Genomic DNA, 27735 nt, shown 5'->3' with positions numbered 1-27735 from the left:
TGAAGTAACTGCTTTCCTTATCTTTTTCAGAGCTTTACAATTTCCTCCCGAAGGTTGGCTTCGGATATCCCTCAACAATGGCAGCATCACCCACTTGGTCATCCGCCCTAGTGGCAAAGTGGCGCTTCGATTGCTCGGTGACACAGGCTTTATGCCTCCTGAGAAAATCACACGCACCTGAGTGGGCCTTTGCTGGTGCCGCTGTGGTGTACAAGGTTATGGCTTGGTAGGAAATTGCGTTTCACAGTGTACTCGGTGAATGCCTACTCTTTCCCCCACTTCATTTATCTGTAAATAGAAGGGCTGTTCAGCACTGCTGTGTTCATGGTGCATTTGGCACATTCCAGAAAGTACTTCTGCAGTACAGTCTCCTGCACCATTAAAATGAATGGAGACTTTACAGTTGTACTTAATGAACCTAAAACCAGAGAATCTACATACTTAACTCATGTGAGGGTGCCACTTCCCTGGCTGCAACAGGAAAGGTTCCCAGGCTACTTACCAAAGCATATTGCTGTGTGTAGAGATGATCCCCCCCCTCTCTTCCGTGGAAAGAGGATATAGAAATACCACAGGATTAGAAAGCAATTCTTTTCTTTGGTAATCGGCAAAATTATTTTTGCTAGATCAGTAAGAGGGGGGTGGGGCAGAGCGGTTTCAGCAACTACAATTGTGGCTGAGTTTTCATAACTTAATAATTTAGCTCCCTGTGTTACTTTAGAGCAAAGGTTGGAAGCTGAAGATGTTCCAAAGGCATGTATTAGAGGGATGGTGCCATACACACCAGTTGGTGGGAACGAAGGAGTAGAATATGATGCTGCAATGGCTGTTTGAAGAGCCTTTCTCACGATGGTATCCAAGGTGAAGAGAAACTATCTAAAAGGAGACTGGACTTTATTCTTTTCTTCTTGCCCTTCAATATCACATGATTGTTCTTATATGAAAATGAGTTTTCCCGTTTGCTTTACAAATGCCCCCCTCACACAATTAGTGTAAAAGTCTAAATTGAATCACTCCCCAAGGCCTGGACTTATTAGCAGTAGTTGTGGTTACATGTAATTTGTCATTATTCCCATTGAGGCAAAGTACACCTGAGGACATGGGTGCTAAACTAAATTTAGAAGTGAGCCTCATCTTTACCGCCCCCAAGAGCATAGCCTGCACTATTTCTTCAGCATGCTTAGTTGTCTTATAATGTATCAAAACTACTTTTTGAAATGGAATCTGCTGTTGGTGAAATGCTACCTGGAAAAAGGTGGTGGTCTGTCTTTCAATCAATGCAAACAAAGTTATCTTTGTAAAATATCTGCAAATATAGTTTTTTTAACTTTCACAAGGCTTCCTTGAAATTAAGAGTTGCTAGCACCAGGTACAGGGCCCCCACTGTTCTTGTTTATTTCTCCTGTTTTGTGTTGTATGTAGGAATGTGCAGACAATACCATCACTAAGGAACTATAATAAGCAGCAGTTAGCGTAAGCACTCTGCTGTATCAGACCAAACCAGTCCAGCATTTTCTCACAGCAGACAGACATGAAGGCAATGACACTCTTCCACTCATAACAAGCAGCTGGCGGTAGCTACCTTCAAACGTGGTGGGTATACGGGCATTACGACTAGTAGTTGTTGAGAGTCCTATCCTCTATGAATTGAGTGCAAGTTTATTATTTTTGAAGCCTGATTCTACCAGGTTGCTGACGATATTGCTCAGGGGCTGGGGGGCGAGAATGAAGTCCAATATGCAAAAGAAAATATTTGCAACACACAAGCACTAAATAGAGGCAAGAGCTTTTTAAATAAACAAATTTAATAAGATTGTTAAAAATTCACTTGAACACATTGACAAAAAGGACTTGAATGTGAATTCTAAACATTGATATGTTTCTAACACCAACCCTTTAGACACCCCCCCCCGGGCAAGTGTTACAAACTGATGGGCTTGTGCTGCTGCAACACAGGGTTATATCCAGTGTGAGTCATACTGAGAGTACACCCATTGAAATTAATGAGCGTGACTAACTTGGGTCCTTTAATTTCATTGGGTCTGCTCCAAGTATGACTTGGTCACTACAACCCCTACTCTTAAATACAAAAAGGTATGCATAACAAGGATAAAGCAAAGAAGTTACAACAAAACACTGTCAATTTCTTAAAGTTGGTTCTCTTCTAAAACCAACAGTCTGAAGATTCTAAGCAAGAATGCTCTTTATGCACCATAGAGAGCTTCACGTAAGGGAACAGTGGCATATATTCGCTTAAAGATCAGTGAGTGTTGAGAGCTTATTTTCAATATTGTGGAAGGCTTCGTACCTCAGTGTTTTTAGCAAGCTATTTTAAGTTGGTTTAGATTTCCTAGATAACTATATACCATGGTGAAAGATTTATAAAAGCTGACTTCTAAATTAAGCACATCTAAATATTCCACTACAAAAGTCAAGAAATTACTTCTATAGTCTCTTGTCAAAGTCATAGAAACCTATATTAGAAGGCAGCTTCAATATGTATATCTGTTGAACAGCACTCTAATTTATTGGAAAATTATACAGAAAAGAATAGTCATGTAAGGGAATTGAAGTGCACCCAAGAGAGGCTGTATATTTGCATGCCCATTTAAACAATGGGATTATGATAAAGACCCAGCCAATCTGGAAATATTTATTCTGTAATTTACATTTAGACCACCTACATTAAATATACAAAATAATAAATGGATGGTTACAGCATCTCTTCAAGTCTTTAAACTATAAGGGAACAGCTTAAAAAAACCTCCATCCAAAAGTGTTGGAAAGTTAAACATGGTTACTGCTTACATAAGAGAACAGCACTTATTAAAAAGCAAGATAAAAATGTTACAAAAGGCACTAATAAAACTGGAAGAATCTTAAGTGCGGTTCTGGAGTTTTGTACCAAAACATCATACAAAATGCTCACACTTGATATAAGGAAGCCACGAAAGCTCTATGTGCAGTAGAGATCTAGGCTACTAAAAAGGCTTGCAGTGAATACAGAAGGTCTGAAGAAGTCATTCCAAAATGTCAAAACTTCAGCTGCCCGAAGGTTGACATTTTAATGGCAGCTGCATTATCTATTCCAGAAGTCTCCAAAAGGGAATTAGTTTTCCTGTAGCTAACAAACTTAACTTTTAAATGAAAGGCCAATGCTAATGTGCCCCCCTCAACCCCGAAGAACAGCAAAATCTGCCCATGATATTCATTTCTATCATTAAGAACATAGGACACTAAAGTGTTTGGCTCTTTTAAAATATCTTTAATTAGATAAATTAACAAACCATAAATTTGCAGTCTACATACATAGAAAAGAGCTTTCCTCCTTTCAGCTCAACTGGAAGACCTTAAAACTTGACAACTTGCCTTGAGTTCCCTTTAGTCTACAGTGAAAGGGATCCCAGTGAGAAGCACTGTACAATTAGTAAAATGGACATGGATAAATGCCCAAGAAAAGTAGGTTCTAGGAAATTTAATTTATTCATCTGCAAATCACCAATAATCCGGTAAATGGAATAAAAAATATTTGCTACAAGCAGCCCTTTCTCTGACAATAATAAATAAAATGAGTCTGGGGTACATTATTTGTGTGTTTTAACACCCTATTTTACCCCTTCCTTTTAAAAATACTTAACTGAAATTTTTAAAAGAGTCACATTCTAATTGATGAGCGGGTGCTTAGAAGTGATGGCGCTTAGATAACATAACATAGTTCACATATGCTGGGCTGTACCATCCAGGGCTCCCAGAATCAGGTGAGAAGCTGGCAGCACCTACATTGTACTTCCCAGGACTACCAAATACTGGACTGCTCTTTCCTGGGCTACAGCATGCCAGACCACTTGAAGGGCTTGAAGCTATTTGAGACTTGAATCTTCCTTTTATTGATGGAGTTGACCAACTGGAAGAAAAGACAACACTTTTTATATATCAGGAAAATGTAACAAGGTGGGGAAATTTAATTGCTGTGAGAACCTTTGTTCTAGATATCAATATTAACACCCACATATAGTTGAGACATCATATTTAAATGGGAGCATTTATCACAGAGTATCATTTGTAAGTAAATTGGCTGTTGTCTTCTAAGAAAGACCTTGTCCAGGTGGTTATGCTTTGAGTACACAAATAAAACAGTTTAGTTGTTCTTAGTATTATGCAAGAGTTGACACTTGCTCCTCTAGCCTAGAGGTCAGCCAGGTTCTGGTGGGAAAAGTGGAGGGTTCATTAGTCTTGGAGCTGTGAACCCTTAAAGTAGCTGCAGAGTTTTGACCTGACCCTGTGTTTTCCTCTGTCCCATCTCCAAGCTGGAAGTAAACACTTCAGCTTGTACTTGCACACAACAGGATTGCCAACTGCCTGTCAAGTACAGAAGAAGGCACTATGCCTCTCCCTCATGTTTCAAGCTGAGGAGAGAAGGCAGAGGGAATTTCCTACCCTGCCAGTAAGAACTAGCTACTGGGGAAAGTTGGGAAACATACTGGCCAATTAGTTTGTTAGCAAGCATTATGCCACGCCACAGTCGCCACATTGTAAACCTATAAGCCCTTATCACACAGACCAGGTATAGTCCTTATAGCAAGCCATACCCATGGAGCACATCAGCTAACTTTTATTGAAACCAAGTATACCTTTGCCGGTCAGGAGGAGCGTAGGACTGAACGGACACACTCCACTTGTAAACAGCAGGGTATTTTTGTGGGTCAATCTCCAACCCATGTAATGCTGTTAACACATCATTGTCCAGCTTTGTAGGCTGCTCCCTAGAGACAGAAAGGGAACCAGATTAGGAAAACAGAATCTGGCAGTGCCACAATCCCCAATGATTATTGCCCACAAGACAAAAGGTCAGTTTGTTAAGCAACAGTCCATTTCATACCCTAAGAGAAACAGCTGCTTGGCTTTTTCATTTGAGGGTGAGACTTTGAGGAGACACTGCGAGGACATCTCGAACTGCAATTCAGAATTGCAAGACTGTTTTGTCTCCCCTCCCCAGACATCAGTTTCTGCTGACAGCCTCCCCGCTTCTAGTGGTGTTTTTTCTCCTGTCCTTATTTTTGTATCCTCAGCAGCTGCACCTGCCTTGAGAAGCGGTGAATAAGTCTTAGTGAGATGGTCCTTAGGTTTTCTAAGCTGCCTTGTACTTTCCATCTGAGCACTCCCACACCCGCTTTTTGTGGCAGCCTGGCTTGGCTTCTCTGGTGAACATTCTCCTGCCACCATCTGATCCTGACAAGACAGCTTATCAAATTCTTCCATTAAATTGGAGACCGGAGACTGAAGGCACTCTTCTCCTCGACTTGGGTGCCTCCTATGAGGATTTACTGTCCTATCACTGGTCACAGTGCTACACAATCCATTTTTACTGGCAGGAACTCCTTTCTCCAAGTGCCTATCAGAAGTTTCTGCTGTAGGCAATATGCTTTCAGTCCGCTCAATGGACAGGATGTCACACTCTGAGCTTCTGATGTCAGTGATGGTTGGTTCATTGGATGCAACGGTTCGGCTGCAATTTCTGGCAGCATTCTGCCTGTTCTTGACTTCTTCCAAACTCATATCATCATCATCAAGAAATGCCCCAACGGAAATAGAATTGCAGCTTTTTTTACTTTTGCCTTTAAAACAAAATAAAATAATTTTGGTGTGTGGCATCTCATCTGCCTGACTAGTCAGTTTTTAATAACAAACGTTCTATATTCCACTTTGTTTCATGTCAGATTCAAATAAACAATGTTACCCCACCCAGCACTGCAATATAAATACAGTGGTACCTCTACTTACGAATGTTTCTACTTATGAACGGAGCTCCGTCCACCATCTTGGATGCGGTTTAGATAGGATTTTTAGATAGGGTTGCTTCGACTTACGATTTTTTTCTTGCAATGCATTCCTATGGATTCGACTTACAATTTTTTTTGACTTACAAATGTGCGTACGGAACGCATTAAATTTGTAAGTAGAGGTACCACTGTAGCATTCTCCAATCAATACTGGAAATTGGAGATTTCCAGCTACCGGCTCACATGTCCTGGCTTCATTTTAGCTACCCTCACTCTATACCACGACTAGGAATGCAAGATGGGGCACAATCACCCTTTACCTGTCAGATACTGCTCCCTGAAAGATAAGGGCTGCTGACTTGAAATCTCTAACCAAAATAATGTCTGGAGTGATGCTGCCTTGGCTTGCACTCAAGCAGTAGCCATATTATATGAAAACCTAATTGAGGAAGCTTTGTACAAGTATCTGTTCAAAGTCTGATGCAGCTCCTTAGAGGTCAGAAAACTAGGGATGAGAGAGCTGGGCTGTACCTGCACAGATTGGAAAAGTTTTGGGGAAACATCTAGCCAGAATCTGGTAATGCTCAGTCACCCTTCCCTTATACCCAATGAGTGATATCCAACTAAGTCATAGCTGACTAAGAGCAGACCCTCTGAAATTAATGGACTTAAAGAGTGACTCATGTCCATCAATTTCAATGACCACTCTTGCGTATGACTGACTAGATATTGCCTATTACATTAAGTATGGGGACAGACTGAACACAACTCCAGTATTTTGCCATTTACACAGCTACAGCAATTCCTGTGCCTCATCCTTGTTGCAGATGGCATAAACCCAAATAATCCATCTACAAGCTCTTGCCTTCATAAAACTTGGGAGTTTCCCCCCTTAAGGTTACAAACAAAACTCATCACAGTTGGGGGGGGGGGAGAGATTTTATAAGAGAGACTGAAGTCTTCAAAAGAAATATTATTTACACTGTTTAGAATACAATCTATTAATTTGTTCAGCACCTCTACTATAAAACAGTGGGCAACTGTCACTTTGACCTAATTGTTCCAGGTGTAACAGTGGGAATGTCAGGAAGGCTACAGAGTTTAATTTGTAGCATGGAAGGAATTTCTGAAAGTCCCAGCAACATGAACGATTTTTAAATTCTTAGGTCCATACCCAAGAACCAGACATCTTAATTTCTGCATTTTTTTATTCCCAAATATACTACCAAACAGCGACCTTCCAGTTCAATACTGGCCTCAAGGATTGGCATGAATAGGCATTTGCCTAGAGTTCACATCCCAGCAGGGGCCCCATTAACAGGAGCCCCAGAGACTTACTGCAGGTGAGGAGGTATGTTTCACTGTGAGAGGGAGCCCCACAGAGAATGCCGTGCCCAAAGGCCCTAGAAAAGCTGCTGCCAACACTGCTCTAACTTATACTTCTAAAGTGTCCTGTGCTCAGCAACTAATCTAACACTGGCAAATCTCAAAACTTGAGAAATTTTTATTAGACTTATACTGGAATGTCTGAAAAATGATCTATTCAGTAATCAAACATTTTCTAACCTTCAACTACTAAGAGATGCTTTGCTCTTACCAGAAAGCTGTGGGGTTTTGTATCTGTTGTGGGTTTCATTCTCCCCTTTCTCTTGCTGAGCCTTATAGCTCATTTCCTGTTGACTCAGGTATGCTTCTAGCCTTTGTAACCCCTCCTGGGAAGACAGATCAACAAAACAGCCCAGAAATTCCCAGTATTCAACCCACGGGAACCCCAGTTCATGAGCTAACTCCCTGCAATAAACAAGATAGAACGAATCATTTGTGAAGACATAAAATTGACAAGTTTACTAAAACACATGTTTTAATTAGGCAGCCCCAAGCCTGTACAGCAACTGTAAAAATCCTTTTAACAAGCAAATTCTGCACCAAGCATGACCATAAGCCTTCACCAAATTCATTTTAATTTTTAGTTATAATTCCCGCATTTTCAAAAAACAATTCAGAATAATTTCCATCCCATCTTCCTTTCTATTATCGAAACATATGAGCAATCTCAACAGAAATTCTATTATTGAATGAAACGTTTAAAGACACATAAAATACTCCTAGCACAAAATGAATTAAGCATTCTATGAGAAATAAAGAGAGGAGCTTTCCAAAAACAGCACATGTAGATGTATGCAATGCACTGCAAAGTCTACTAGCATTGCTCCTGCTTCTGCAATGTATTTATTTGGCATTTACAAAACACAGATGATACAAATAAGGTCAGGTGGGAGGAAAACTGAAAACGTGTAGAAGAAATGTTTCGGGAAAGGCAAGATGCAGGAAAAATGGGGATTGCCTGACAAGTAGAGGATGTTCCAACATGAAAAAAGACATAAGCATGCAAGTGAAGGAAGAGTGGGAAGGAGAATAAGATAGGGAATGAGCCAAAGTTGCTAATGGACCAGAAGCTTGACACAGATTTGGAAAACATGGACCCAGGACAAAACAACACAGTGACTTCTGCACTGAAGACAGAATAAGCAAAATGAGGAAGAGGTTTTAATAAAGTAGGCTGTGTATTATTGCGTGAGCAAGACCAGAAAGGATAAAAATAACAGTGCAGAATTCAACATTCTTAGAATGTTGTTCATATGGTTGCAGAAGTCAGCTTTTGTTGGGACGCTATTTCAATTTAAGCACAGTGTTCACAATCCTGGATGCTGTGATGATCAGAGCATGGGCTAAGAGTTTTAGCAAAGGTTGGACATTTTAGTTGCAAAACAAAACGATTGGGAGTTTTTTGTCTTTTGAAACATTCTGGGCCCTTAAGGAGTGAGAGGGATGAAAAGCTGCCATGGATACATGTCATGGAGGTGCAATTGAAGAAGACAGAATGACAGACTGCATGGAAATCAGGAAACAGATGATGACAAATCTTATAGAGGTAGATTTGCAGACAGTCATCATCAAGTGATCCTCACAGAGTTGTTATAAAGTCATTTTAAGACCCAGAATATGCTTCAAAATGGACTCTTTAAAAAGCTTGTGTAAAAGTTAATTTTGTTTTGTTTTTATATTGTAAACTGCCCTGTGATCCTCGGATGAAGGGCAGTATAGAAATTTAAAAATAAACAAACAGTCAATTAAGTTAACAGAACACACTGCCACCTCCAAAGTTCCATCCTCCCTCTGACCTAATGCACAGACAGACCTAAACAGAAGCTGGGAGCTTTCTCAATAACTGCCTAAGCCTCTCCAGATGCAGTTTGTTCTCATCCACAGCATTTTACCAAGTTTTGGTATTTAATACAATTGAATATATTTTATTCCTGTTGCTATATTGTTTCATGCATTAATTCTGAAGTACCTTCCAACTCTTTCAACGCCTCTTTCCACATCAGATTTTCTGAGATTGTTAAAAAATCCTGCTCGCTCTCGAGGTGGAGTCTTCCAAAGTCTGTGGAACTCTTCTGCCTTTAAGGGAGGAGAATTGCATTCAGTTACTGTAGTTCTAGAGCAGGCTTCCCCAAACCTGGCCCTCCAGATGTTTTGAGACTACAATTCCCATCATCCCTGACCACTGGTCCTGCTAGCTAGGGATGATGGGAGTTGTAGGCCAAAAACATCGGGAGGGCAGTTTGAGGAAGCCTATTTTAGAGCAGGCATGGCCAAACCTGGCCCTCCAGCTGTTTTAGGACTACAATTCCCATCACCCCTGACCACTTGTCCTGTTAGCTAGGGATGATGGGAGTTGTAGTCCCAAAACACCTGGAGGGCCAAGCTTGGCCATGCCTGTTCTAGAGCATGCTAATTTTCTCTTCCTAAAAATCTGAAATGAGCATCTTTTAGTCTCCAGAACCATCCAGCTTTCATGCAAACTTCCAATCAACTTACATTCCATCTGATGTAACCCTTCTTTGTGATGCAGAATTTGCTTCAGCATAGTACAGCTCCCAACACCAAATAGCCTTGGGCCACATGGATGAGGCCCACAATGTAACTTCCAACAGCAACACAGCCCTAGTTTTGGAGAGAAGTTGTGCTAGCACTAGAGGAGCTGCAAGATTAGAATGTCCCAAGAAACATTACTTTTGCAACACCGGATTTCAGAAGCACAACTTCTACCGTATTTCCTACATTTTAACTGACTGTTTTTGAACAATTACACAAATGCAGCATAACACCTATTTTATTTGTTTTACCAAGTTAAAGCTATTCTTAGTGACGATCCATATAACCTCGTCAAAGGACACAGTTTACTTCAGTGTGTCCACCTTATCAGTGTTACTGTCTCTGTTATGAGAGTCTACTCATTAAACTATATTCAAAATGAGTTCTTACTCATTTATACAAAATACCAAGAGCAGGAACGTGGATGGCGCTGTAGGTTAAACCACAGAGCCTAGGGCTTGCCGATCAGGTAGTCAGCGGTTCGAATCCCCGCAGTGGGGTGAGCTCCGGTTGCTCGGTCCCTGCTCCTGCCAACCTAGCAGTTTTAAAGCATGTCAAAGTGCAATTAGATAAATAGGTACTGCTACAGCAGGAAGGTAAACGGTGTTTCCGTGTGCTGCTCTGGTTTGCCAGAAGCGGCTTTGTCATGCTGGCCACATGACCTGGAAGCTGTACGCCGGCTCCCTCGGCCAATAATGCGAGATGAGGGCCGCAACCCCAGAATCGGTCACAACTGGACCTAATGGTCAGGGGTCCCCTTTACCTTACCAAGAGCAAAGCAAGCTTTATTGACTTTTAAAAACTACAGAAGCTTACACTAGTTATCAGAGGTCTAGAAATTAAGAGCATAAAAATGGGTTGTTCCATTCCCCCCATCAATATAGCCATTACACTCTTCCCCCAAATACCTCTTTTTTGTATCTTGCTTGAGTTTGGTTTTTGTGAAATTTCAGTAATTTCAATAAGCTTGAAATGAAAAAATAAATTGAAAATATCTAATTATTTCCAACTACCTTTTCCATAGCTGACATCTGAGGACAGCAGTTATTTTCTATGTACTGTATTTTTGCATGTGTGCTTAAGATTATGACACTGAAGGGCAATTAATTCCTCTGAGCCAATATGGTGCTTGGCTACACAGATAAAATTGAGACCTCTAGGGAGCTATTATTTTGTTAGTTGCAAAGAGCACCCAGTGTGGCACTTTATAAATGTAGTCCTTTATAAACAAGCTGTACTTTCAGATCTATGTACTGACAAATAAACCTAAGTCCAATTTTAACATAACCAGAATTACTAGATTGGCTTGGGCTGCAAGAATGCACTGCCAGTACCACCTGCACACACTCAACTCCCCCTCCCCACAAAGTGAAATTGTTAGATAACCCATGCTAAAGTAAAATAAGTGCCAGACTGTAAAAGGGCCTGCACTACCCAGCAAAAGCTCTGCTGGATGGCACAATGAGGATGCAATGGAGGCAGCAAAGTATGCCTTCTTTGCTGCCTTCACTGCCACTAGGTAGGTTCAGTGATGAGTCCTCACTATGCTTTGATTGCATCCAACTGGAATTTTCCTCCACTCTCCTTCAATCAATCTCCCAGCTTTCTTCACTGCAAGTTCTCAAGTTCACCAAGGCTAGTTTTAGCCCAGATTGAGAAGTGTCACAGGAAATGTTAAACCCACAGAGTGGGGTGGGAAGAATTTCATGTGAGGAAGGTCTTTACAATATCTGGGTCTGAAGTAAGTACACTAACCTCACCTGTGCTCCAAAACCTGTAGACCAGGGGTAGGCAACCTAAGGCCTGGGACTCGGATGCAGCCCATTCACCTTCCCAATCTGGCCTGCGGACGGTCCGGGAATCAGCGTGTTTTTACATGAGTAGAATGTGTGCTTTTATTTAAAATGCATCTCTGGGTTATTTGTGGGGCATAGGAATTTGTTCACACACACACACCCCCTCAAATATAGTTCGGTCCACCACATGGTCTGAGGGACAGTGGACTGGCCCACGGCTGAAAAAGCTTGCTGACCTGTTGTAGACAGTTCTACAGAATGTACCCGATTCTGCACTTCTACAGGTGTACTTTATTTCATTTTAATCCAGGTTTATGATAGCCCGAAGTAACACCAAAAAGGAAGAACAAGACGAAATATTTTCTTGGTTTCTATTACCTTAGAAGGGCTCATTGGGCCTCCATAAGCCCTTACTGTCAACACAGGATCTTTGGGGCTGGCAAAATATCTGGGTAAAGAAGCATGAGGGCTATCTTCTGGCTGATCAGGTGACCAAGGTGCTCCAATCACAGGTGGTCCGATCACAGGTGGTGAGGCATTGTCTTCTGCTCTGAAGAGTGGCACATAACACTGACCTAGGTTACAAATAATTGAAAATGGTGTTAAGTTTCTAGGAATGTTCTGTTCAGCAGTGGAATTTGCTGTCAAGAAGTGTGGTGGAGTCTCCTTCTTTGGAGGTTTTTAAGCAGAGGCTTGACAGCCATATGTCAAGAATGCTTTGATGGTGTTTCCTGCTTGGCAGGGGGTTGGACTGGATGGCCCTCGTGGTCTCTTCCAACTCTATGATTCTAATGTTTATCATACACTTAAATACTACCGAGGCCTGTGGTTTCAATTTTCCTACAATTCAAAAATAAAACACCCACTTGATACTGGATCATTCTGTTTCTACTTCAGAGACCACGTAAGTTTTAATTAACACCCCAGTTGCATAAAATAATATATGCCATTTGTTTCTGGCGTCATCCAATAAAAAGTTAAATGATGATACAATTTTTGGTATTACATCTGCAGAACCTCTAAAGACAACCAAGATTAAATACAAACCTTTCAAGTCTTCCCTGATTTTCTCTTTCAGATCCACAGTTTTATTTTTACTTCTTTCACAAACAACCTGTTAGAAAAAAAAGCATCAAGGTATCGGTTAAAGAACAGAGAAGTTGCACATTTTGTACTGATCTATCCATTTGGAACAGCTCAATAGGCAGCACTTCTGTCCCAATAATTTATAGGTGTAACTAATAAAATGTTACTGCAGGCTACAAATAATTTGGGTAGGCTTTTGCCAACTTACATGGCAGAAAACTGTCAGAGAGTACCAAGGTAAAGAACAGTCACATTTAAACAAAAACCAAGGTGGTCATAACATGTTTTAAGGACAACTTACTTGTGATGGAGTTTGGTTGTACTTGTTCCTTGGGTTCTTTACAATATCTGGATGTGAAGCAAGCACACTAACAACATCTGCGTTCCCAAATTTGCAAGCAAAATGTAGTGGTGTATCAAATCCCTGCAAAAAGAAAAAAATCAATTATTTCCTTTTCTGGACCCTTGTTTTCACCTAAGTATATATGTGCATTTGGAGAAGCCGGTCCATTTGCATGGTTGAACAAGATCTATGTGATGCTCACTTGAGATATGTGGAGAGGTATGTGTATGAATAAATTAAGAGTTGGGATGCACATAACCATATATTAATCCCAATACTGCAGGAGTCCACTGATTGCCCCATTTGTGGGGCCAACTTTAACCATTAGTGTTCTCTATTATCCGACTAGACTTCTGGAATTTAATTACCTCTTGAGATCCACCGCGTTCAGACGCTTGCCTCATTTAGATGAACAATGAAGACTTTTCTTTTTAAGCAGGCTATTTTGGGGTTGTTGGTTTTTAATTTTTTTTAAAAAAACTTTGATAACTCATTTAAGTTGCAAAATACAGTGGTACCTCTGGTTAAGAACTTAATTCATTCCGGAGGTCCATTCTTAACCTGAAACTCTTCTTAACCTGAGACACCACTTTAGCTAATAGGGCCTCCTGCTGCTGCCGCACCGCCAGAAGATGATTTCTGTTCTCATCCTGAAGCAAAGTTCTTAACCTGAGGTACTATTTCTGGGTTAGCGGAGTTTGTAACCTGAAGCATTTGTAACCCGGAGTACCACTGTAGAGTATGGTTGTGTTCACCCATCACATAAACCCATAAATTAGTGTTTAACTATAGTTTAATAGTGCTGGAGTTTTATGTTTTATAGTTTTATGGTGCTGGAGGAGACTCTTGAGAGTCCCATGGAAGATCAAACCTATCCATTCTTAAGGAAATCAGCCCTGAGTGCTCCCTGGAAGGACAGATCGTGAAGCTGAGGCTCCAATACTTTGGCCACCTCATGAGAAGAGAAGAATCCTTGGAAAAGACCCTGATGTTGGGAAAGATTGAGGGCACTAGGAGAAGGGGACGTCAGAGGACAAGATGGTTGGACAGTGTTCTCGAAGCTACGAACATGAGTTTGACCAAACTGTGGGAGGCAGTGCAAGACAGGAGTGCCTGGCGTGCTATGGTCCATGGGGTCACGAAGAGTCGGACACGACTAAACGACTAAACAACAACATAGTTTAATACAAATGAGCAATGCATTGGTGGCCCACTGCTTAAATGTCCACATCTCAGTCCTCTCCAGCTCCTGGGTGCACAGGGAGTAACAAACCACATACTGCAGTTTGTTCTATCGTCCAAACCTGAGCTGGGTTAAGCTGCAAACCAGGCCTGTAACTCCCCAATTCTAAAACTACATACTGTATCTAAAAACATTACTGTATCTTGCCTGACAACAGGCCTCCACGGGATAATCAATAATAACAAAAACAAGAGATAAAAAATGTTGCTTTAAAAGGCAGTGGTGACTGAGGAAGGCAGGGGGAGGCAGTGATGTGGTATGTCACAGTATGTGGAGGTTGCTACTGCTGTCCCAACTGCTAATATGGCATGAAGTCGCACTGGCTTTTAATTAAGTTTGCGCTGGAGCTAGACTAAATTACTTGCACTTTATTTGTCTCAATGAGACAAATTAAGTCATGACTAACTTTTCACATTAGTCTAACGGAGCTATCTTTAGGCTGCAATCCAGTCCTCACTCACCTGGGCCTAAGTCCCCTAGAACTCAAAAGGGCTTAATTTCCAGTGGATATGCATTGGTAGCCTAGATCCAACCTCATATGTTCTTCATTTAAAATGACAGGCTAGTGATGTTATTCTTCAGTATCCAACACAAACAAAAAGAAAATGAAATCAGTTGGACACTGAAACTCACCACTTTATCTGGTGTGTTAAGATAAAGGTCAACAATGTATCCGATGCGTTTCTGTAACATTATCTCATCATCATCAGGATACATCAGTCGCATAAATTCAGGATTTTCCAAAGTGTCCAATAGCAACCGGCAGATACCAGCTTGATTCTCCTTGGCTGCAACATGCAGGACATTGTATCTACAGCCTTCCTAAAAAGAAATAGACACATATTCACTAAATATGAAATCTGAACGATTTGCTAAAGATGAATACTGTACACTTACAGCAATGTTGTTGTTTTCCCCCAGATCTTACATACACAAAAATTCAGGAAACACAAACATATAAAGCTTTCAGTCTACCTGGAGAACTCTATACCCTGTTTCTCATATTTTAAGACATACCCATAAAATAAGCCATAGCAGGATTTTTAAGCATTCAAGGAATATAAGCCATACCCCGAAAATAAGACATAGTGATAGGCGCAGCAGGAATGCCGGCCACGGCAGGAGGAGGAGGAAAAAAATAAGACATCCCTTGAAAATAAGCCATAGTGTGTTTTTTAGAGGAAAAAATAAATATAAGACATGTCTTATAATATGAGAAACACGGTACTAGCAAGCTGATGGTGTTAGGTCTCAGAGGGGAAATCTAAGTATTTGGAAAACAGCAAACATGGAGCATTTGGGGATACTAGTAAAGCCACACAACAATCTGCTCAGAGAAGAAGCCTCTCTCATGTTTATGCAAGTTATTGCTACCATTTGAGCCTGTATGTTCAGTTTTTGCAGCTTAAAGCAGGCATAGGCAAACTCGGCCCTCCCTCCAGATGTTTTGGGACTACAACTCCCACCATCCCTAGCTAACAGGAACAGTGGTCAGGGGTGATGGGAGTTGTAGTCCCAAAACATCTGGAGGGCCGAGTTTGCCTATGCCTGGCTTAAACTGTAGGGGGAGAGAGAGAGTAGAGCAAACCCATTTGTAACAAACAGGAACAAGATTCTGTGTTTTTTTTAGCACAATGTTGATTGAAAGGATTGTTGCAGATGGAAGATCTGCATCCCATGTATGTGTATTTGTGTGGCATCTCATTTCAGCATTTGACAACTTTTTTGGCATGTAGCACCCAGAAGGGAAGGTGTTGGTGGGGCCACAAAAGCTAGTCACCTCTTGGTTATAGGCTTTCCAAAAACAGCCAGCAAATTTAGATTTATTTTTTTACTGATTTTGTTTTCAATATCATTTTTTAAAGAAAGTGAAGCCCCAAAGTACTCTACATGAAAGAAAGCCTCCAGAAGCAGCACAAAAAACCACTGTAGAACTAACACTATGCCCATCTCTTGTGCAGATGAGTTTTGAAGCCATTTCCTCGGTTGGGGAAAGGATGCAAAGGGTTTAATTCAAACTTCATTTTGGCAAAGGCCAAACCATTCCCACACCTGAACAATTGTCGGGTTGTCTCCAGAGCCAATGAGATAGCGAGGATTACTCCAGATAAGTTCCAAGAATGCTGTTTCATCTCCTTTCTCAACTGCCTTCCGAAGCTTGGCAGTAAGATCCTGCGTACGGGGACTTTTATAACTGTTGGCTCTCTCTTTACTAACTGTTTCCATCTCAGGAGAGCATAAGCCGTCTATCAAAATAAAAATAGTATTCTAGTCATGATGTGATCTTTGCTCATGAAAGCGTGTCAGATTATTTTATAAGCAAACTCTGTATACTTATTGTTCAGAACTTCTAGGCAGGTAAATTAAGAACAGATCCTTCAGCATTAATTTTAAAATCAAGAATATTTATAAGCTTTAAAGCAGTTTAGGAATTCACATGATCCCTGTCATAATAAAGTTCTCAGAACTACATTTTAAAAGCAGAAAAAGAACAGCACCGGTATTCTAAGTATAAACTACACCAACTCCAAAAGCCACTTAAGTAGTTAAAGAATTGGAAAACATTTAAAAGCCCCCACTTACCTCTGTTGAACACTGAACAAACTTTCACAGGTGACAAAGATGAGGGCTTGTTTGGAGATGGGAAATAGTCGCATATGCCTTTGGCAAATTTCTCTGCATCTTCCCTATTTGTGAAAGCTTTAAATCTTGAACCTTTTATCATTTTAACAGCTTGCAAGGCTTCCTTTTTATCCTCATATACATGCACCCTCTCTGGAACAGAATCAAATCAAATTAGTTTATTTCCATCGTGGTAGTCTGCAGGAGAAAATGCTCAAATGAGCTCAAAATTGGCTTGGTGAATTTTACTTTCAGGAAAAGAGACTTAAATTCTTATACTTTTAAAAGCAAATTTGTAGTAATATGCCAAATTTTGGGGGTCTTACAGAGAAAGAGAACAATTGTGATAAGATTGCACTAATGCCTCAAATCTGGCTTATTACAAATCATTCTCATCATGGTTATGATACAACCCTAAACACTTTTTCATGAGCAAGCAAACAAAGGACAAGCAATTGAAAAAATCCCTACCAAACTACATCAATGTGACACTGTCAAAAATCTTTATTGAACACAGTTCTCATTGCCTAAGGCATGCATTCTCCCACTCCCATCCAGAATATCCTCTGCTACTATAATAAAAAATAACGATATATTGAGATAAACTAGGCTAATTCTCCAGTGAAGTTCTGATATTTGTACCCATCTGGTATTCTTGCAGCTTAAAAAAAGTATTTATATATTCTAGGACTGACTCCATAAATAGCATGAGTCTCCTAAATACTTAATCTCAAATCTAATCCCATACCAAGTAAGGGTGGAACTGAGATCAATCTTGAAATATTTTGAGCATCCCAAGAGCTGTTATGTCATCCTTGGTTGTCAGGGATTATGCGAGAGAACTAGTTACAGGTAGGTAGCCGTGTTGGTCAGAGTCGAAGCAAAATAGAAAAAAAGAAAAAAATAGAAAAAAGTATCTGAAGAAGTGTGCATGCACACGAAAGCTCATACCAAAATAAAAACTTAGTTGGTCTTTAAGGTGCTACTGAAGGAATTTTTTTCTATTTTGCTTCAAAGAGAGAACGTTAGATTCTCTAGTTTCAGGCTTGCAGCAGTGTTCGAAACTCCCATTGTATTAGGCACATTTTGCGACAGGGAATTTCATTACAGCAAGCAATTTCTGAGCTCTGGACGTAGCACTGTGCCTAAGATTTCAGATTAAAACTGCAGAGTGGAAGGAAAGGAGGACCCTTTTCTGCCTCCCCACTTCCAGCTACTCTCTAAAGACTGGAGAAAAGACCCTCTTAAGAATATTGGGGTGGGCAGGGGAAGGACTAGACCATGTGAAAAATGAACACAATATTTTAGCTGCAGTTCATTCATCCTCAGCTTTGAATTCTTGTTACAAAAAAAAAGTGTGCCTAGACATTTCATTGTTGTGCCCATAACTTAGGTTAAAGGTGCCATTTAGTTCCTTGCTTTCATCTTAGTTTCTAACACTGGCTTGCAGCACCTATTGAAAACTGCTTAACTGAAATAATTTCCTTTCAATTTACTTCCCAATGGAATGCTTATTAGTAGATTACCAACAAACTCCTCTACAGCAATAATGAATATTGAAAAAACCTAAAACTGGAAATATATGAAAAGGTTATATTTTTTAAAAATTTAAATGCCGGCTACCCTGGACATTTTATAAAAGAGTGGAGTATACATTTTAAATAAATAATCTGTAAAATAAATTAACCACAATTACTATTCTCCAATAGCACCCTTTTTCCTCCATGAAAGGTACATTTGCTTAACTTGATCTTTAACTACACTGCAATGGTAAAAATAAAAATAAATTACCATTTCTTGTCAATATATCATCATAAACCGGACATACACCATAGTATAGCAGAGGCTCCTTAGATGGAGTCTGAGAACTGATCAGAGAGTCATCATCTGCTTTGTGCATTAGAGCTTCCTCTTCTGGTGGGTTCAAACCCATATTGTACCCAAAATCACCATCCTCAGAGGAGCCTATGTGACCATTTTGATTCCTTGAAGGTTTCTTTGTTTGCAGTTGGCTGGCATCAGCTGCAGCAGTTCCAAGTGCACCATTCAAAAGCGAGTTTTTTGCCTCTAATTCTCCTTGCTGTTCCAATAGTGCCTGGGCCAATCTTTTTTCAAAAATTGATCTCGTTGTAAGTGTAAGAGGCCCACATTTCTGTCCAGCTTTAACGATCTCTTCTCTGAGCTCATCAGAAGTTAGCTGCTTTAATCGTGATAAAATAGCATCCATTGTTACCGTTCCTAGAGAGGAAAAAGACAACCACCACCAAATGAAAAGACAACCAAACAGATATTAGCTTTGAGGGCTCAAATACTGAAGAGCAATTTCTCCTAATATGTCAGCTCATTGTTATCAAAGAATAGGCAAGTGAAAGGTAAAGGGGTACCGTATTTTTCCATCTATAAGACACCCCCTATTTTTGGAGTCTCAAAATTTAGAAAATACTGTAGGGGGATTGAGCTTTTGGGGAGGATTATTTGGGGGGCTGCCAGCCATGGGAAGCCAGTGCAGCCCCTCTGTGGCCATGCTCTGACTAGAGCGGCCACGCGCTCTGCCTCGGCGGGCTGCTGCAGGTTTCCAGCAGGAGCGCTGCCTCCAGGAAAAATACCAGAAATATCAGAATGGAGAACCAAGATTTGTGAATTTATGGCAATGGCAAAATTCATGGCTTCAATTAGAGGCAACTCCAAGCAAAAAGTTAAGAGAGAGTGGGAGTGTGTAGAGACATATATGGAAAAATATGGAAATGGAAATAAATTTTAATATAAACATAAAAGGAAATACTTGCAAGGATACAAGATAATAGTACAAAGGATAAAATCATTAAGTACAAACAACTGTTAACACAACAAGAAACAATAATATAAATACCAATAAGATCGCACATGGGTGAGGGAAAGTTGAGAGGCAGGGAGGGAAATAGAAGGTGGTATCTAAAGAATTATTAAGAACCTTTAAGAACGTGATATAAAAGCAAAAATGATATATGTAATTGGAAACATGTTGATTGATTGTGGCTGTAAGCTTTTTATTTTCAAATAAAAATGAATAAAAATAAACAAATGAAACTTTGTAAGCTCTCAAGTTTACAAATGTTAACTATCAACAAGGCCAACATGTAATTAACAAATGTAGCTCGATGGCTCCATTGGTAAAGCATGAGACTTAATTTCAGGATTGTTGGTTCAAGCCCCGCACTGGGCTAAAGATTCCTCTTTGCAGGGGATGGACTAGAGGACCCTCAAGAGTCCCTTTCAACTCTACAATGCTATGATTCTAATTCAATAGAGGTGTACAGCACTAAGAAAGAAACCCCAGTATTAACCCCCTTCTCCATTTTTGTAATATTTCCTAATAATTTCAAAATTTTACAGGGAAATATTTAAAACAGTGGGGGTTTTTTCCATATATACCTACTGTCAATAACTGACAGAATTCAAAGCTATGATTCAGTAAGAGCCTCTTAGGAAACCTGTGTATTCAAATATATGAATTCCAGCCTCAAACAATTTACTCTGTAACTTCATAGAATCGTAGAGTTGGAAGGGACCCCAAGAGTCATCTGGTTCAACCCCCTGCAATGCAGGAATCTCAGCTAAAGCATCCAAGAGAGATGGCCCTCCAACCTCTGCTTAAAAACCCCCAAGGAAGAAGAGTCCACAACCTCCCAAAGGAGACTGTTCCTCTTGTATAGTAACTACACACAGTTTCTCAAACTTGAGTCTCCAGCTGTTGTTGGACTACAGCTCCCATTATCCCATCATCCCTAGCTAGCAGGACAAATGGTTAGGGATGTTGGGAGTTGTAGTCCAACAACAGCTGAAGACCCATGTTTGAGAAACACTGACTAATGTTAGCAGCAAGAATACTGAGCACCATTTCAGTACTTAGTCATTAAGCATCTGGCAGGAAGCTTTAGATCCACGTCTGCTCTTCTACTTAAAAAGAGAATGAAACAGATGCAAGAATTCAACCATAAAAGGAAAACGGGAAGTTTTAAAATACATGAGAATAAATGGAATATTTCAGTGGGATAAGAACATCAAATATACTCAACCATTTAACCTACTGCCTCTATTTTTAGGTCACAACAATCTTACTGCCCACGTTCCCAGTGAAGTTAATAATTTCAAACAAATTAGCTACTTATTAACATTCAAAGTAAACTAAATTTATTCTATCAAAGGAGAATTAACTTGTCTCAAAAGGGAATTTACTAAGAACATATTAGACAAAATCAATAAGCATGTGTTGTAAGAATTTACGAGAATTATCTAGGTAAAGGGTCCGATTTTTTTCAGATAAAAGAATAATTGGTTGTGCTTAGATTCATTTCATAGACATAACGGAAAAACTGATTTAGATTATTTGTAACTTAAGAGAAGCGTCAAAGCCACACAAAAAATGGAGGGGAGTCAAAGGTAGCAGGGATTCAAGTTTGTTTCGCAGAACAGAAAGAAAATGGCTGTAAGGAAAGAGAGATGAAAAGAAATACAAATGCAATTACTTTTCTGAGAACGTTGGAAATATTTTTTTCAGTGCTGTGGGAGAAAAAAAGGAACAAACACTCCATCATTGATACATCAGAAAAGGGGAGGGTTATACAGTGGTACGTCAACTTATGAAGACGATCTGTTCCACGGCGCTCTTCGTAAGTCAAGGTTATCGGATGTCGAAGCGCCCGTTCTGCGCATGCGCGATTTTGCACTTCTGCACATGCGTGGACCACATGTGCCACTTCTGCGCAGGTGCAGAGCGCACGCGGCGAAAAGACTTCCGGGGTTGTCGAAACCTTCGGAAGTCAAAGCATTCGTATGTCGAGGTACCACTGTACAGGATTAACATAGAGGTAATGCTTCGGGGGTGAAATGGTACATCCTGAGTACCCACTGGAAAAGGACAATAGAACCTTGGTTTGTATAGTCTGGAGCATTTTCTAAGCCCACCTGGACCAAAGGTACAAATCAGCGGTAGAATGAAGAGAAGACAGGATTTTCTATGAATTTCCAAGTGTGGAGGAGACCTTGTTTAGGTGCCTCCCCTTCCCATTCCTTAACAGTCCCCCATTCGGAGATAGATTTGCATTAAGGTTCTGAAAGAACAGCCCTAGATCTCAGTATCCTGTTGAAAGGGAAAACAAACAAACAAAAAACTACCCAAGAGATGAACTCAAAGTGGGAGTTCTGGGATATTTACCTCTGGAATGAATTTTGCATGTTAGATTTGGAATGATGGCCCAGCACTTGACCCTTTTGTTTTCTCAAGTAACCCCTGGAGTCAAGGACACATAAGGGTTTTTTCGTCAATGGTTCCAAGTTTTACATAAAGAAGTTTTAATTTAAGTTTCATGTGCAGAACATACTTTTGACACCTCTTAGTTAAAACCTCTTATTTCCTTCTCTTCTCTCTCTCTCTTTTTAAAGTTGACATACCCTCTGTGCATGTACAAAGTTCACTATTCAGAAATCTATTGTACCATTTAAAAGTGTACCATTTGAATAAAGGAAGGGTGAGGAGCAGATTTTAAAAATAGGGTTAGATTTAAAATGAAAACAGAAAGCCAGCAATTTACGCTTTCACCAAAACCAGCAATAAAAATTGGTCAAATTAAATTTCTGTTAACTCAGTGCTAATGAATCATCTTTCTTGCACCAAATAAACATACCTGCAACCCAGGCAAAGAAATTGGGAGCTACTGCCTCCTTTATGTACAGGAAATTGGGGTGCGGGTCTCTATTAAAAAATGTGGGCTATCATTATTTTGTGTGCTCTCCCTCTGGTCATTAGCGGAACAATCACCCACCCCCTTATGTATGGGTAAAATGCCCAGAGAGTCAGAATTCATAAAATTCAAAATTTCATTAGTAATTTCAGCCATGGGCAGACTAAATTCCCTGCCCCCCTTATGAATGGGGAAATGCCCAAAACTCATCCATCCTAATTATGAATTTTGTAGGTGCTTAAACTTTGGATAAATTTTGAAGTCTGAATTTTAAACAATAGACAAAACGATAAAAACTGTTAGATAATCACTCAAATGCTTGATATCACCAGCTCTGCTTGAAAACATCACTGCTTTAAACAATAGACAAAACGATAAAAACTGTTAGATAATCACTCAAATGCTTGATATCACCAGCTCTGCTTGAAAACATCACTGCTTTCACCTCTCACGCTTTAAAACTCTCCATTCTAAACTCTAAAAACCAATATTTCCATCTTTCCTTGCCAGAAAGCAAAGTTGGGCTGAATTTCAACCCATCACCACACCAGGATTTAAAAATTACCCTCCATTTCTTGCAGACACATTGCCTTTCACATAGCCATAACTGGCAGAGTTGGAAGGGACCCTGAGGTCACCTAGTCCAACCCTCTAAAATATAGGATTCATAGCAAGATTTGTACTACCAGAGACACACATACTTATGTACACAGACACAACTGGGGAAGGAAACACAAGCTATGAATCTATTATGCAAGCACGCACGTGTACTAAGGGCAAAATAAAAGTACCAACTTTATACCGAACCCATTAGCAGATCATAAGATAGTTTGAATGAGAGTTTACTTCCTTAGACTAAAGAGTGCAAGTTCCTTGAGAAATTTTCTTTAAAGGAAGATACAAGTGAACAGACAGTTTTCCTAAGATTAGATTAGATTAGTGAGTCTTTTATAAGGATAGCGTTAATTCAAGAGCTGATATAACCACCCCTTATAGTGTAGCAGGCAGGAAAGTTGCTGTGGGACCCTCGGCAATTGATGACCAGTTGGAGGGTTTCATAGCTATTTAGCAGCACCAGACAGCTCAGTAGCCAGGGTAGGCCAACGGCTGGGCCGCCTAGTAGTTAGCGCAAAGGAATAGTAGGCAGATCACAGCGGTGACTGTGGGATCTTAGATCCAAGGGTTAACGTGTCCAGGAGCTCATGGGTGCTGGCTTTATAGTAAGAGAACGGGAGGTTGTGATGGTAATAAGGGAGTTTGGGTAATGGGGCTTTTGGAAAGTGTTTAGGTAAAAATCAGAAGAGATCAGGTAAGATATTTTGAGGGAAGGCTGAGAGAAAAGGGTTACTATTTAGAGTGGATTGAGAATAAATGAGCAAAAAAATGGAAGAGAGCAGGAAACAGGAATCTGACTGGAATAAAACAGAGGATTTGCCAACTGATATGATTGCTAGGAAAGAGAGGAAATTTTTATCTGTTTCCTTGTTCTAAGAGGCTGAGGTGTTTTTTTTAAGTGTGGGTACCTCTTCAGCGGCAAAAGGAATAAGAAGATATAGTCCGGCCCCCCACAAGGTCTGAGGGACAGTGGATCGGCCCCCTGCTGAAAAAGTTTGCTGACTCCTGGTGAAAAGCATCACCTCTGTTCTACCAAACATTGTGCCAGTTGGTATAAGGTATATTCCAACAACATAATCAAGGTACAGCACTCTTGAGTAATATTCCACTGCACTTTTTCCTAGCACCTCAAGGATAAAGGCAATTCTTTTTTGCCTAAAAACAAAAGTAGAAAAATATTGTGGAAAACTTAAAATACAATATTTGAGTAAAACAGTGTAGGTGGCATGCCCCATACAAGAAAAAATCAATTTAAGAGCAAAGGGAAAAGAAATATGGTAAGGAGGGGCAGGTTGAGATCTGAGCTAACTTTTCTGGGCAAGGTTTCTACATTTAAAGAGTCTTAAGAAAGTATTCATGTCAATAAGAATTCCATGTGTAATAGAAAAGTCTCTCAAACTGTGAGTCAGTGCTGGCAGCTGGAATTCATCTTAATAAATGTATTGATGAGTAGGCAATTACTCTGCAAGTGGAATGTTCCCAGGAGTAGGCAGGCTTGCAGTGACAGTTCAGATGTATTAATAGAGATGTAACTATAAATACAGATCTCTTTACATAGGGATGTACATCAATTTGGGGGAAAGAATCATCAACACTTATTTATAAAATGCCCAAAATATATACTACTAGGTGAAGGTGAAGTACATCTGCAGGGCAGGCTTAAAAAAATTCTTTTAAAAAAAAGCAATTAGGAAATCTGCAACAACTGGCTAGGTGAGCCTAAAAACAAAAATCGAAAGGTTCAAATAGGAAAACTGAGAAATATTAAAGAAATCAAGGAAGAAATGCAAGAGAGAAAATATGAGACTACAGGATGTGATAAGACAGGCTATGCTGTACAAACTCATCAAGTGTAGTGAGATAAATTTCTGACAGGTTGAAATCTCAAGTTATTAGATCTGAATAAGCAGGGTGAAGTATTTTTCTCTTCCCTATCCCTAGTTCTCTCAATATTCAACAAAAAAATATGCATTCTCACTGCCAACAACAGGATCAGTATGGGGTATCTTGGGTCATATAACCATGTACTTTTAACCACCTATTTGGAATGTTATAGCATATTTTGCCTGGGGGGGATTTATTATTTATTGCAATATTTATATCCCCTTTCAGCTAGGTGTTCCTAGTGGCAACCCCCCCCCCTTTTTTTATCCAAACAACAACACTGCAGTGTGGGTTATGTAGAGAGACTATGACTGGCCCAAGGTCACCCAGTGAGATTCACTGCTGAGTAGAGATGTGAGCCCTGGTCTTCCAGGTCCTACCGGTAGTACCACAATCTCACCACTGTGCCCCACTAGCTCACTGCTTTAAGATGCAAGCTTGGCCAAACAAGCATAAATATAGCTATGGGTTAGTGGGGGGAAAGGGACCCCCCCAGATCCCTGGGCGTCAGGTCCTCCCCCCCCCCCCGCCCAGATTCTTGAGTGCTGCTGACAGGCTGAGCTTGTTTTTCTGCCAGACAGAATGACAAAGGGAGATGATGGTCCTGTTGCCATTAAACCACTGCAAAAGCCATCAAGTCAAAGATCCTACAGGTAACTGACTTTTACACAGATGATTTTCGCAAGGTGTTCTGGGAACAAGGAGGAAACTGGGCAGAAGTCCATGTGCACTGGCTGGGAGAAACTGCACCTCTTGAGCAGGGGGCCATGACTGACTGCTGGACCCAATCTTGCTGAAACTATGAGAGGAGCCATGAGACACTCTTGGGGTGTAACACTCTGCACCCCCCTCTACTGCAGGGTTCAGGTGTAAAATGTGTGTGAATAAACCATATTTCCTAGACACTGCAGACTCTGATGTGACTTGATCACAACGCTGGGTGGATGCTTGGAACCCCCTGGAATCTTGTTACCGCTGGGTAGAGATTGGGGTGGCATGTAACAATATAATGACACTCCTCTCCAACATGACAACTACTATGAGAATTATGCTAAATACTAGACACAAATTAAAAATAAGGTTGGACAACATTATGTTTTTGATTAATTAAAACAACTGTATGTTATTTCCACATTATCTGCACAGTACATGCTTACGCCAGTCTCCACGCAGCTTCCTCTTTTCTTTCTCCTGTTTGCTTCTCACATTAGAAGGATTTCCACTCTTGCGCTTTGTTAAATACCATACACATTTATTAGTTACAGGTAGGTAGCCGTGTTGGTCTGACGTAGTCAAAACAAAATTAAAAAGGTATGAGCTTTCGTGTGCATGCACACTTCTTCAGATACCTCAGGTATCTGAAGAAGTGTGCATGCACACGAAAGCTCATACCTATGACAAACTTAGTTGGTCTCTAAGGTGCTACTGGAAGGATTTATTTATTTATTTTGTCATACACATTTATGTCATTATTATTACTGAGTTTTAATTAAGCCATACATCCAATAATCATACTAAAATCAATTGTTAGCCATGGCAAACTTAAATTCATCGTTTTGTACACCGCCTTGAAGGCCTCTATTGCCCAAAAGCCTACAAATAACAAATGAGACACACAAAAAACCAAAACCACCATATATAATCCAGGCAACCCCAAACTCAGCCCTCAATATGTTTTGGGACTAAAACTCCCATCATCCCTAGCTAACAGGACCAGTGGTCAGGGATGATGGGAATTGTAGTCCCAAAACATCTGGAGGGCAGGAGTTTGGGGATGCCTAATATAATCCATCCTACTATTTTTTAAGACCAACGCTTAGGGCTTTTTTGCGTCATACAAACTTAAGAAAAACCACCAGGGGGAAATAAAGAAAACATAAAACCAGAGCCATGTCACAGGAGATAAGGACAATCTTAAATGACTATTAAATTTATTAAGTAAAACAAAGTATTAAAATGTAATTTGAGAAGGAAAACAGCACAATCGCATTTGTTGCCAGTTGTTAGCAAAGCACGGACTCCCCACGCACACCAGGGATCGTAACTCTACCGAGCCAAAACGAGATACAGTATATACTGTAATCGTTCAGAGACCCCCCTCCTTCCTCTCACCCTACAAGAAAGACGTGATGCTCAGATGTCAAATGTGCACATGCCATAAAGAGAAGAAGCCGCAGGAGCAGAGAGGTCTGTGGGGCGTCTCTCCCTCTCTCACCTTGGCGGGGGCTCCCGCGGCAGCGCGGCTTCTCCTCGGCAGCAGGAGGCGGCGGAGTTGAAGCGGCGGGCGAGGAGGCCCCCTTGGCGGCAGGTCCGGGGCCTTGGCAGCGGCGTCGGCCGCCGGGCCTCCTCTCCAGCAAGCGCAGCATCCAGCCTAGGGCGCCGATTACCGCGCAGGCGGCCAGCAGCTCCCAGGTCGGCCAGCGGGCCCACGAAGCCCCCCACAACCCGGCCCATCCCGGCCAGCCAGCAGCGGCCGCCGCCCAGCGCTCCATCGCTCCACTCTTCTTCCCCCTGGAACCGAACGAGGGAAGGAGGGATGAGGGAGCCAGTGCGCGCGCGTGCGCGTACGACTCCCACCGCCCCACCCCCTCCCGCAAAAGGGAAAAAAAACACACCAGGCCCTTTAAAGGGACAAGTCCAAGTACCTTAGGAAAAACCTCCCGGCTTCCGTCTCTTTCCCTCGCGCTTTTTTTTTCTCCCTCCCTCT

General features: G+C 40.8%; 2 protein-coding genes across 5 annotated transcripts in view; one reads left to right on the top strand and one right to left on the bottom strand.

Moving 5' to 3' along the window:
* The window catches only part of PGAM5 (PGAM family member 5, mitochondrial serine/threonine protein phosphatase), a 25531-nt gene extending 19875 nt beyond the window's left edge, over positions 1-5656 (top strand). For 2 of the 4 annotated variants that reach the window (XM_060269509.1, XM_060269508.1), the window contains exon 6: positions 31-5656. In XM_060269509.1, the coding sequence (XP_060125492.1) occupies positions 31-181 (151 nt within the window). In that variant the 3' untranslated portion in view covers positions 182-5656. The remainder of the gene's footprint in view (positions 1-30) is intronic. The other 2 variants (XR_009556911.1, XM_035099328.2) reach the window with 2 other exon arrangements.
* ANKLE2 (ankyrin repeat and LEM domain containing 2) lies at positions 1788-27735 on the bottom strand. The gene is made up of 13 exons (XM_035099326.2): positions 27244-27735; positions 18601-19047; positions 16771-16962; positions 16240-16433; positions 14821-15009; positions 12903-13025; positions 12563-12629; positions 11894-12090; positions 9136-9242; positions 7378-7571; positions 4880-5615; positions 4632-4763; positions 1788-3904 (listed from the first exon to the last, which is right to left on the bottom strand). Exons 1-13 carry the CDS (start codon positions 27518-27520, stop codon positions 3682-3684), a joined length of 3078 nt encoding a protein of 1025 aa, XP_034955217.2. The 5' UTR covers positions 27521-27735; the 3' UTR covers positions 1788-3681.

The sequence above is a fragment of the Zootoca vivipara genome, chromosome 17, assembly GCF_963506605.1.
Source record: "Zootoca vivipara chromosome 17, rZooViv1.1, whole genome shotgun sequence".
In the NCBI taxonomy this organism is placed as follows: domain Eukaryota; kingdom Metazoa; phylum Chordata; class Lepidosauria; order Squamata; family Lacertidae; genus Zootoca; species Zootoca vivipara.
The sequence above is the reverse complement of the archived record's forward strand: the minus strand, read 5'-3'. Positions and strand labels throughout refer to the sequence as shown.